Here is an 11,705-nt window from a genome sequence, read left to right on the forward strand (position 1 = left end):
GACAGGTATCGGGGTGTGTGTGGGTGGGGGGGGAGTTGGTGTGGGGTAAATTATCAAAAGGCTTGCACCCTAACACAGCTGACTTGTAATCTAGCCTGAACTACGAAAGCAGCCACACGCATACTCATAGAGGCACGCATGTTTGTGTGACGGTTTGCACGAATAAACATTGAAAATTAGTTTTGAGTTTTGATAAAAACAAACGACATTTCCTTTTAGCACACAGGTGCTCAGCAAATGTGTATTGAAACTCGTTCAATTATCCCAAAATGTCATAACGTTTGGCAATATAATTATTTAACAACAACAAAAAGACTACCGGATTCCGTACATAAAAAAGTCAGGGGCTGTAACAACAATTCGCGGCATTGGACTGTGGGAGGTCGTACACAGCTAACACTGCGACGCGTAACCAAAATCTACGGACACACTTTTTATCAGTTGATGATACGAACACACTTGCATATTGGGGCACTACTAATTGTGTATTTCAGTTATAATGCATCACGTTACCTCAAACTTCGTCTCAAGTTGGAAATGTCCCCCTTGTCCAAAACCCCGCTCCTACCATCCACAACAGGGAGGACATTTCCAACTGGAGACAGAGTTTCATGAAGATCTGTCCAGTAGGTGTCTCTGAATCGCACTACAATCACACAAACACACAGACAAGCACACAGACACACGCACATACACACGACACACATGGGTGAATCAGTTACTTTGTAAAAGGGGTGTACTTTGAATTCAAAAGTCTAAATTGAGGACGCAAAGCGGCTTAGGCTAATCATAAGAATGCGCCCCCCCCCCCCTCCCCGAAAAAATAATCTGTCGTGAGATACATTACACATTTTGTGCACAGGTTCCTGTTAGCAATGTGTACACAGGTTGGGGTTTATAGTATCGGTCCTCCCCCCCTTCTCAATTTCCCCCTGTCCGCAAACAGGCATCCTCTGCCTCGGGGTCGCATGGACCCATATCTTCATAGATCAATTGGATATTGTTAAAAAGGTGTTTGGGGAAAGCTCCTTTGAACGGAATCGAGGTAATAATTCATTTCAAAACCAGGTGTTTTTTGTGGCTAAGTGTCTGTTCTACACGAACATTCTATAACTTGTTAATCTGTGTCCGAATAATGAACTGTTAACAAAGTTACTCGTATGAAGGAACTATGAAGCCAAACGCACCAAATGGACACATATTAACTGTGACACACATACACACACACACACGACGAACACATAAACAAACAGACAAACAAAGCTTCGCAATGCCGTAATGGACACCCACTCTCACTTAGTAGATTCCTTTCTTAAACTATTTATCTGTCACTATTTCTCAAAACTTCGCTTTCTCGCACTCAAGACGACATGCACAGACACAAAGACACACGGGCACACACACGCCCGCCCGCCGGCACGCACTCACACAACAAACAACACACACACACACACACACACATGAGGAAGGGATAATCACACATAGTGCGCCAGTGAGGTTAGAATGGTGAGGTGGGGTCTGAGGCTGGTAAGGGATTTGGGGGTAGGACCGACGAGAGGGCACGGATTCGGCGGTTCGCCGTGTCGAGTCAACTTCATATAGATCTGTGTAGGTGATTAACAGCCCCAGCCGATCTGGATCTGTTCAAGTCAAAAGTAAAGTCAAGGATACGAAGAAGTTTACCGAAAAACATCGATCCCAAGGACTCATGTTGTAACTTTTCAAAGCAGTTACATTCAATCAAAGCTCTATCCACATTAAACCGAACGGGAATCGTCGAAGATCCACGCAACTTCACTGCAATGTCGAAAACGAACTCATAATGTCACCGCAGATCTATAGTTGGTTTTGGTTTTGTGTCGCAGCAAAGAAACGAAGCAAATCTCCGGCTTTTATTTCACACTAAAAAAACGTTCATTTAGCGGGTTATTAAAATATATTTCTTTGAGGTTGCAAGGCAATGGCATCGCTGAGATGTACTCCTTCGAACACACGACACAGGTTAGAAATTGACTTCATTTGGGCGCTTTTTACGGCCAAAACAGAGTGAGCTTTTTGACGGGTTTATGGAAAAATCACTTCGGGGGCAGGTCTAAAATCCTGTGTACAGTGCCAAATCATACATCATTCAAAAGAGCAAAGTATGTTCTTTATTCTAACATATGGGCTAGGGTAAGTCATAGATATAAGTATCTGTCTATTATATCTGTAGGCAAGTGTATTCCATTCCTTCGATAGTCTCGTCATCTACACTTGCGTGAAAAATGCAATTTTGAGTCTGTTTTGCATAAAAGACCTGCGAGATTTGTAGAAGTCAAAACAACATCTTACAGTCCAGCCTCTCAAATTTCGTTCCATGCAATTTGTTTGTCTGTACGTATAGACTGAGGGGTGCCCCGAAATGATTTGTAATCACAACATTCACAGACTTCAAATACGCCATTGAAAACTCGTCCACGTGCGTTTTAGATATATACTTGGGTGACTAAAACTGTCGTACCTACCAAAGGCCGCTTCGCGTAAGAAAATGACTACCAGAGTCGCAAGGCTCGGGATTTTTTTTTACAAGAAATTTATATTTCGTTGTTCTAGTCCGAATGAATATGAAGATATGGCGAGTTGAAAACGCCGATTCTTTCGCCAGAAACACGTCTGTTTCCATACCGGAAAGAAGGAATGGACTGAGCTACTAGAAGCACGGCGCCGTGCGTACAATCGATCGAATGATGTTATTCACACAATACCATTTGGCGATCTCTAAAAAATCATTTAAAAACGAACTAGTTGACATGTAATGAAACTATTTACTGAAATCAAGAAGTATCTTAGTTCTAGCCGTGCATATGACACACCCTTTCGCGAAAGCACACTGAACCGTGCGTATACGCATTCGCACCCGCAAACCACCAACCCAGGCGGGTTATCCAGATCCAGATCTAGATCCAGATCCAAGGGAAGTAACTCAGTGAGTATAAACATGAGCAAGAACCGCAACTCAAACACACTCGTAACACCTTAAGAGGCCAACGTCTTACCACCCCGCCACAGCGCCCGTCTAAAAAGTGGGGTCTTAAAATGGGGGTTCCACTGTACCTGCAATGTGAGACCCCTCTGATGAGAGGAAACCTCACAATAAAGAACACCTTGTGTTATCCCTTTATTTATTAGAGACCAAAGTAAAACTGTGGTAGGAGGCCAGCTACAATGTAGGAACACTTTTGGCTCAACCCGCAAGTCTGGATGTTTAGATTCAGGTACTTTTTGACAGAATTTTTTTTAATGGTTTATTAGTTTCATTTTGTTGTCTATCTAGATCTAAGAAAGTTATAGGGGTGCACTGGATTTGCTCTGTCTATTTCTCTGTCCATTAGTATTTTAACCCTTGATGATAATTGAACCATTGAAGATTTTGTCATAGAACTTGGCATATTTCAGAAGTCAACTGTCTTCAGTGATCTGTCATAGCATATAGTAGATAGATCTAGATGTCGGAACTTTTCTGTTCGGGAACGTGTACGACTAACGTCATCAAATTTAGTTTTTACGACACACGTTTGCCAAGATCTGCTGTCTTGGTGGGAGCAAAACAACGCATGTATTTGGAACATTGGAGATAAAAAGTGAATCACGGGTGACGCAATGTCTACACGTACACGGACAGGTCTTTGCTACACGTTCGATCATCTAGAACACGGTAGTGTCACTTGGATGATGCCTTTTTTTTCTCCAGGGAGAAGTTATCAGAACTGCGAAGACAGAAAGAGCGGTTGGAGGAAAAGATCATGGAACACTACAAGAACAGGCTTAACTCCCCCAAAAAGTATGTATGCTTCCATAGCATCCAGTGTTTGTACAGTTTTGGACTTCTAAGCACCTTTGTTGGTCTGGTTGTTCAGTTTTGTTGTCCATTTTGTTCAGAACTTTTGTGTGACTCTCTGTTTCTTTGTGTGTGTGTGTTTGCATGTGCAAGCGCGCGTGTGTGTGTGTGTGTGTGTGTGTGTGTGTGTGTGTGTGTGTCCCAGATAAACCCCCAAATCACTGGAATGCATGATAAGCTTGTGCATAACAATGCGTACGAGAATTTCACATCAAAGAGGCATGCAGTTATGTTGGCAGAATTATTTGATTGCGGTGGTATTGTTGTGGTAGTTACAGTAACTCATGTTTTTTTTCATTACAGGAACAAGGGCATCGGTGCTATGATCGCAAGAAAAGCTAGGAACATCATCTCCAGGGTATGATACAATGGGAAGAAATGAATAGATAGGCTTTTTAGTGTTCTTGTCAGTCCTTTGATTTTCAAAAGATTTAATCAACCATTTCAAAAACTGTAGAGGAGAATCAGAATTTCCAAAGTTTATTTTGTGTGAAGATGGTTGACCCTGGTTGACCCAGTGTGATTAGGGATTAAACAAGAGAATCAAGCAGTCAACCAATTAATTGATTAATCAGGTCTCAGGGATAAACAGGTCTGCATTTAGTGTGTAGCAGATAAATTTAGTCTCATGCTACACCATTGCAAGGTAGAAAATACATATATGTCAGATATAAAGTTCTGAGGATCAAGGTCAGGTTATTCTGAGAGGACGATAGGTTTTTTTTCTCATGATTGTTGAGGCCACATGCTAACTCTGACAAAACAGCAGTCTACTCCGCTGGCAAATTTGTAGTGTTCAAGATCCATTCAGAGAGAGACAGCCTCTTTCATGATAGTTGATTACACATTAAGCAAGCTACTTCACGAATAAAGTTATAGGGCTAGAGACCGCTTTACCCTGAGAGAAAGATCGCCTTCAGGAATAAAGTTATAGGGATAGAGACTGGTGTACTCTGAGAGAAAGACTGCCTTTAACTTCTCATGATTGTCAATGCCACATATTAACCCTGAAAAAACAGCAACCTACTTTGCAGGCACCGAGACGCAGCAAGAGTCGCCCTGACCTCTCCACTCTTAACGACAACTCCTCCCAGGGTTCTGGTTCCCACGGCGAGTCCATGGAGACTATCAATGACAGCGGAAAGAAAGGTATGATCACAGTTTGAGTTTTATTCAAAGTTCAACAGTAGTCAGGTGCGGGGTTTTTTCCCTCAAAATTAGTGACGTATAATCAATTTTGAACCTTCCTTGTTTGCTTCTGTTGCCTTTTTTTTGTTTCTCTTGTTATTTTAGTTTTTTTTGTAAACTTTTTCAACACTGCAGGATTATAGTATTCATGTGTGCTAACACATGCATGCACACACACACATGTGCGTTCAGACACATTGGATTGGATTGGATTGGATAAGATTTACAGTCCAGTGAGGTTACCCTCATGTGCACACACACACACACACACACACCAACACAAACACACACAAACACACACACACACACACACACATACACACACACACACGAACAGTACAGTGTACTATAAAGCCTGGCTACTGCACGCAGCAAGGACACTGGACGGCCGTCGCACCCACTCCAATGACAGTCCAAGACTGACCAAACACAGCAAGAAGCTGGCCAAGTCCTACAGCGCTCTGCCGCTGGCCGAACCCAAGGACCGCAAGGACGATAGTATTCTGTCCAGGATGAGAGGTAGACCTTCGTTGGCGTTGTTGCATGGTTTTCAATGGTGGATGTGTTTTCCCTTTTCCTCCCATTGTGGAATTTTTGGAGTGATTTTGTGTGTACTTTAATAGTGACCATGTCTGACATTTTTTCGTTCTCCTTCTATATTTGTTGGCTGCAACTCCAACGTATACTTGTAGGCACTAATATTCGTAGGCTTTAGTGGACTTACATGTATATGGATTTTTTTCCCCGGCCATTTAGGCAGTCATACTCTATTTTGAGGGGATGCATGCTGGTTATTTTCTTGTTTCTGTAACCCAGTGACACTGGCATGGATTACAGGATCTTTTCTATGCGTACTTGGTCCTGTGCTTGTGTGACAATAACAATAACAACACTTTTGTGACCGTTACAAAGGACGAAAAGACACTAGCTAGCGGGGTCAACTGCACTTATGTTGACATGGGAGGTCGGACAAATCGCCATCCGTATCATACCAGGCGTAGCTGGGATTCGAACCCTGAACCTTTTTCATGGATAGCCGACATCCATATCACTAGGCTATTGAGCCCGTCTGACATTTTGTTGAATTTAGAATGAATGGAGAACTGCAGTTAGGGGGGCCGGGGTAGCAAAGCCCCAAGCTTGAAACTGCTTGCTATGTCGGTGGTTGTGTGTGTTACTGTTTAAGGCACTGTTATTTGTGAAAGTCATCAGCCGAGAAAGGTGTAGCCGTTTGAAGAACTTAAAATGTCAGATATGGTATTTTTTATGCCTGAAACTTTGTCTGTGGAAAGTAGCTGTGCTCTGTGCGAATGAATACCCCTGTACTCTGAACCTCTTTTTTTTTAAATTGAGAAAAAAACATCACTGCATGTAGTAGAAACATAATTTGGTGACAAAAATTTGCTGATGCAAAGGCAGTGTGACATTTTCCTAGAGCTGTGCATTTTTTTGTTTTATAGTTTTGTTTGTTTCTTTCTTTGGGTTTGCTTTTCCGCCCATTTCTCCTGAAAGAGCCTTAGGACCTTAAAGTGTTGAATAACTTATTATTATTATATTATCGCGCGCGTATCTCCAGACTCGGACTCAAGGCGCAGGGATCTATTTATGCCGTGTGAGATGGAATTTTTTACACAATACATCACGCATTCACATCGACCAGCAGATCGCAGCCATTTCAGCGCATATCCAACTTTTCACGGCCTATTATTCCAAGTCACACGGGTATTTTGGTGGACATTTTTTATCTATGCCTATACAATTTTGCCATGAAAGACCCTTTTGTCAATCGTGGGATCTTTAACGTGCACACCCCAATGTAGTGTACACGAAGGGACCTCGGTTTTTCGTCTCATCCGAAAGACTAGCACTTGAACCCACCACCTAGGTTAGGAAAGGGGGGAGAAAATTGCTAACGCCCTGACCCAGGGTCGAACTCGCAACCTCTCGCTTCCGAGCGCAAGTGCGTTACCACTCGGCCACCCATTTGTTGTTCTACTTATCTCGTTTACCACCACGTACATGTATAATATTTGTTGTGCAACTTACCAGTTATATGCGGTGTAAGTATTCGCAGGCTAATTGTTTGATGTACATTGTATGATAGTGCATGTTCACTTTTTTTCTGCTGTCTTTCCCTTGTAGGTACATGCAATGATTTCTTTTGGATTTTTTATATATATAATGATTCTAAAACTTGATTTTTGTAAGCAATTGAAATGTACTTTAAATTCCCCTTAAAGAGTTTCATTTTTGAGTCACTTGAGAAAAAGTGACTCTATGTAATCGGTCAGTGTTAGTCGGCCGGCCGGCCGCCGGCCAGCCGGCCGGCCAGCCGTCCATAGACACCACCTTAACGTTGGACTTTTCTCGGAAACTACCAAAGCGATCGAGCTCATATTTTGTTTAGTCGTGACCTCCAATGACCTCTACACTTTAACGATGGTTTCGTTGACCTTTGACCTTTTTCAAGGTCACAGGTCAGCGTCAAAGGAAAAATTAGACATTTTATATCTTTGACAAAGTTCATCGGATGTGATTGAAACTTTGTAGGATTATTCTTTACATCAAAGTATTTACATCTGTAGCCTTTTACGAACGTTATCAGAAAAACAAGGGAGATAACTAGCCTTTTCTGTTCGGCAACACACAACTTAACGTTGGGCTTTTCTCGGAAACTATAAAAGTGACCGGGCTCAAATTTTATGTGAACGTGACTCATTGTGTTGTGAATAGCAATTTCTTCCTGTCCATCTGATGCCTCATATAATATTCAGAACTGCGAAAGTGACTCGATCGAGCGTTTGCTCTTCTTGTTTATAAATTAGTGTTTATGCAGTGAATTCATGAAAAATGAAACTATTTATTTCATACAGTAGGGGAAGGAATTACCTTTCTGGCAATGTACTTGGTTTTAATATAACTCTCCGCATCACAAAGATCTACAGCTAAATGTATGTGTGTACTTTTTTATGACGAGTAGTGTAGAAATCAAGGGCTCTCACATCACTTTCTCATATTGGGCAACTTGCTTATGGCAGCCATGTACAGTGTACCCAGCACCTCGCCTACCGTACATAAGATTTCTACACTCATTCCTCACGCTGCCGTCGGCCATTACATCACCCTGTCCATATCTTTTCAAGGTATCATTGGCATGTTCACCATTTTTTCTGTTGGTGATTTCAACATTCTTCCAAAGGACAGTATAGACAGACCGAGACTTCACAGTTTGTAGACTGTACATTTGCAGCATAAAAAAAGGAAATTATCACTGGTTTATGAACTACAGAGTTAACGCTGAAGGTAGGGGCATCTAAAAACAAAGATTTATCAGAAAGGTCAGAGGTATGATTCTGCGTAAAAGTCTAACAATCTCTAAAAAGTTTAGAAGCCTTGAATATAACGTAATCATTTTATTTTATATCATTTTATTGTTATTGTTGGAACAAATGTAAGTGTAAAGTTGCACATTTGTTTGCCTGCAAATGCAAACCATCTGCAAACACTGTCTATAATTTTTATATATTTTCTGGATGAACACCAGTGAATAAAGTAAAGTGACACAGTACATAGTACATTGGACATAGTACACTTGATTCAAGCTAGCTTTCTTTTGTAGATTTTTGTAGGAAACTGATGTTAAAGGCTTCAGAATTAAGAAACAAAGTATATTCACAAACTAGTGCCTGGCTTGCTGGCATTGCTAGATTGTAGCAGATTTTATACAATAAGACGGATTTCGACAACTGTTTTGGTTTATTTTGTATGCCCGTTCTTTCTCTGTCAAAACAATTTTGTTTGCTCATGTTGTCAAAAAATGTATCCTCACGGAATACAACGAAAATATTGTTTGACATTTTTGGGGCAATATTTTGCGTGTTTGTTTTATGGGATTTCACTGTGGTGATTTTCATGTTTTTCTTTTAGTTGCATTTTTGGATGTAGTTTTGTTGCAGGACTTGTATTTTGGGCCTGTACATAAACGTTTTTGGTTTTGTTTGCATGCATTGTAAATTGTTTTTGATTGTGTGTGGTTGTTTTTCTGGATTTACCTTTGGCTTTTGTCTTTTTCAGTTTCAACAACAATGATATTTAGTATTTTGGACAAAAATAGAAATAACATTATGTATCGATCGATTCAGGTCAGAAATCTTTTTAGTTTTTATGACTGAAAGCACACAAACATGCACTATTTTGTAGTCTCTTTTTTTTCTGTCTTTCTTTCTATCGTTTTTTTTTATACCGTACTTTCCGGGTGACAAGGCGCTTCGTTATACAAGACGCACCCCCTTCTTTTTAAAAAAATTGTAATCCAGTCACCCATTGGACGCAGGGGGCCGATAGGGCGCACCAAAATGACCCAGTTTTTGCCATGAGAGGTGGTTCCCCTGTCATATCTGAGAGAGGAAACACTTCCTGCACCGGGGTCAGTGACCGGTCAGTGACCGACTTTAACTGAGTGAAAATATGTGTGCTCTGTGTGTGCGGCCAGATCAAAGGCATTGTGATAGCTGGGTGGCCTTGTTTATAGACACGACCTTCTTCCCAGGGGTCAATGACCCAGTTTTTGCCATGAGAGGTGGTTCCCCTGTCATATCTGAGAGAGGAAACACTTCCTGCACCGGGGTCAGTGACCGGTCAGTGACCGAGTTTAACAGAGTGAAAATCTGTGTGTGCGGCCAGATCAAAGGCAAGGCAGTACCTAGTAGCTGAAACATGCATTATCACAAGTTGTTTGACTGGTACTCAAGCGGTCTCTTTGATTTTTTTCGTATTTCATACACCGATTAGGCGCTTCGTTATACAAGACGCAGGGGTCGAACTCGAGAAAAAAAGTCGCGCCTTATGACCCGGAAAGTACGGTACTTACTTTTTTTCCGTCATTATTTCTTTCTTTTGTACTGCAATAGACGATTTTTGGAAATAACTCTGTCGGGTTTATATGGGTTGTGTAAGAGTGAATACTCTTGCTTTTCCTCTGACAAATAACTTCAGATGTGCTCCTGTTTACGTGTTTCTGACACAACCCTCGCTACTATGCTAGTGATTGGCCCCAATAATGTTTGTCCAAGTAAAAAGCAAGGGCATTCACTCTTTCACAACCCATACAAACCCAACAAGAGTTCTTTTTTGAATTCATCTATTCCTTCCATCCTGATACTCAAGGTGTGCTTCATGCTGTAAGGGAAGCACAATATAAAAGTAATTTATTATATAAAAATGTTATCTCTGCATTGCAGGCGCCAAGTCCACAGAGAACCTGAGCAAGGATCCAGGGGTGGAGGATGAGGTGGATGGAGGGTTCCGCACCCTCTCCCCCCTCCCCCTGGTGCCGAGAGGGGAGCCGCAGCGAGGTCGCAAGTCTCCGGGCAGCGAGATGCTGACTCTGGAACAGTTCCTGAGGGAAGCCAACAAGGAGGCTGCCAACCACACTGCTCCACCCCAGGAAGCAGTCAGTAGTTTTTGGTCATAAACCTGAGTATACCTATTTCTTTGAAAAGTATGTTTATGGGTGCATGTCGCATTGCCGAAAGCCAGAATTCCAGTAATTTGATGTGTTTGGGTAGGCAAAGTGCCAGCAAAAATTTTTTTTAAGTATGGTTTGTTCATACCCAACTTGCACCTATAGCCTGTCTTTTTTTCCAATTATTTGTTCATAATGTGTTTGAACTGGTGTCAGATTGATAAAAACAAAGACACTGGTTGAAACCTGTTCCTGTAAGCTTTTTGACTGAATTGTAAAGCTGGAAGAATGAATTTGTCTTCCTGTGTTTCTTTGTTATGTACGATTGTGATATTTTCCATGCTTGTTGTAAACTAGGGTCGTTGTAACCATGTTGTAAGAATTTCCTGTTTGTTCCCACAGCGAATATTATCTGCACGGCGACGCAGCCAGGACGACACAGAGTCTCGCAGCAGTGAAAACTCCGACCACAGCAGTCAGCGAAACGCGCTGCAGAGGCTTCAGGCTGCCGCTGCCTTACATCAACAACAGCAGCAACAACATCAAGACCGCGCTGTCCTAGATCCAGGTCAAGACGGCAACCAGTCGTCGCGTGCAGATCCAAACCTTTCCAGACTTTCGCGGATCTCTACCGGCAGTGCAGTGATGGCCGATGGTTCGCCGCCAGGGGCTTTAGGGAGAGTGGACATGCTGACCTCTACCCCCAAAGCTGACCCCCCGGCGTACAGAGGGAGGGTTGGGGAGGAGAGAAACAGGTGGGGGGACTCAGAGAGGTGGTATCAGGACGACCAGCCCAAGTACGCTGTGCCTCACCAGTACAACAGGTAATGTCACCTGGGACGAGTGAGATTGTTTATTCTTGTGTGTGTAGGTATTTAAATTGTTGTCGTTGATTTGTTTTCCAGATGTGTGTGATGGGTTTGCTTGGCTGGAGTGAATGTTTCAAAACCGCATTTGTCACAATGAATTCCCAACCTTGGGCAATAACATATTCTGTATTCTGTATTGTATGAAAATAACTTTAGGTTCTTGTTCATTCACCACTGTAAACCAGTGGTTTGTATTGTCTCTGCACTGCTTACAGTCTCTGCAAGAGAGAGGAGAGAGCGCAAGGAGTGTAAATCCACCAAGAGAAAATGCTGGTATTCTTGCAACAACTGAAATAACTTTGAAATC

General features: G+C 42.1%; 1 protein-coding gene across 3 annotated transcripts in view; it reads left to right on the top strand.

The window, feature by feature from the left end:
* LOC138953806 (girdin-like) overlaps nucleotides 1-11,705 on the top strand; it is a 124,588-nt gene that overhangs the window by 106,716 nt on the left and 6,167 nt on the right. For 2 of the 3 annotated variants that reach the window (XM_070325737.1, XM_070325738.1), the window contains exons 25-31: nucleotides 3,731-3,820; nucleotides 4,181-4,235; nucleotides 4,912-5,026; nucleotides 5,438-5,584; nucleotides 8,104-8,208; nucleotides 10,306-10,517; nucleotides 10,932-11,353. In XM_070325737.1, the coding sequence (XP_070181838.1) occupies nucleotides 3,731-3,820; nucleotides 4,181-4,235; nucleotides 4,912-5,026; nucleotides 5,438-5,584; nucleotides 8,104-8,208; nucleotides 10,306-10,517; nucleotides 10,932-11,353 (1,146 nt within the window). The remainder of the gene's footprint in view (nucleotides 1-3,730; nucleotides 3,821-4,180; nucleotides 4,236-4,911; nucleotides 5,027-5,437; nucleotides 5,585-8,103; nucleotides 8,209-10,305; nucleotides 10,518-10,931; nucleotides 11,354-11,705) is intronic. The other variant, XM_070325740.1, reaches the window with a different exon arrangement.

Source organism: Littorina saxatilis, linkage group LG17 (assembly GCF_037325665.1).
Source record: "Littorina saxatilis isolate snail1 linkage group LG17, US_GU_Lsax_2.0, whole genome shotgun sequence".
NCBI classification, from domain to species: Eukaryota; Metazoa; Mollusca; class Gastropoda; order Littorinimorpha; family Littorinidae; genus Littorina; species Littorina saxatilis.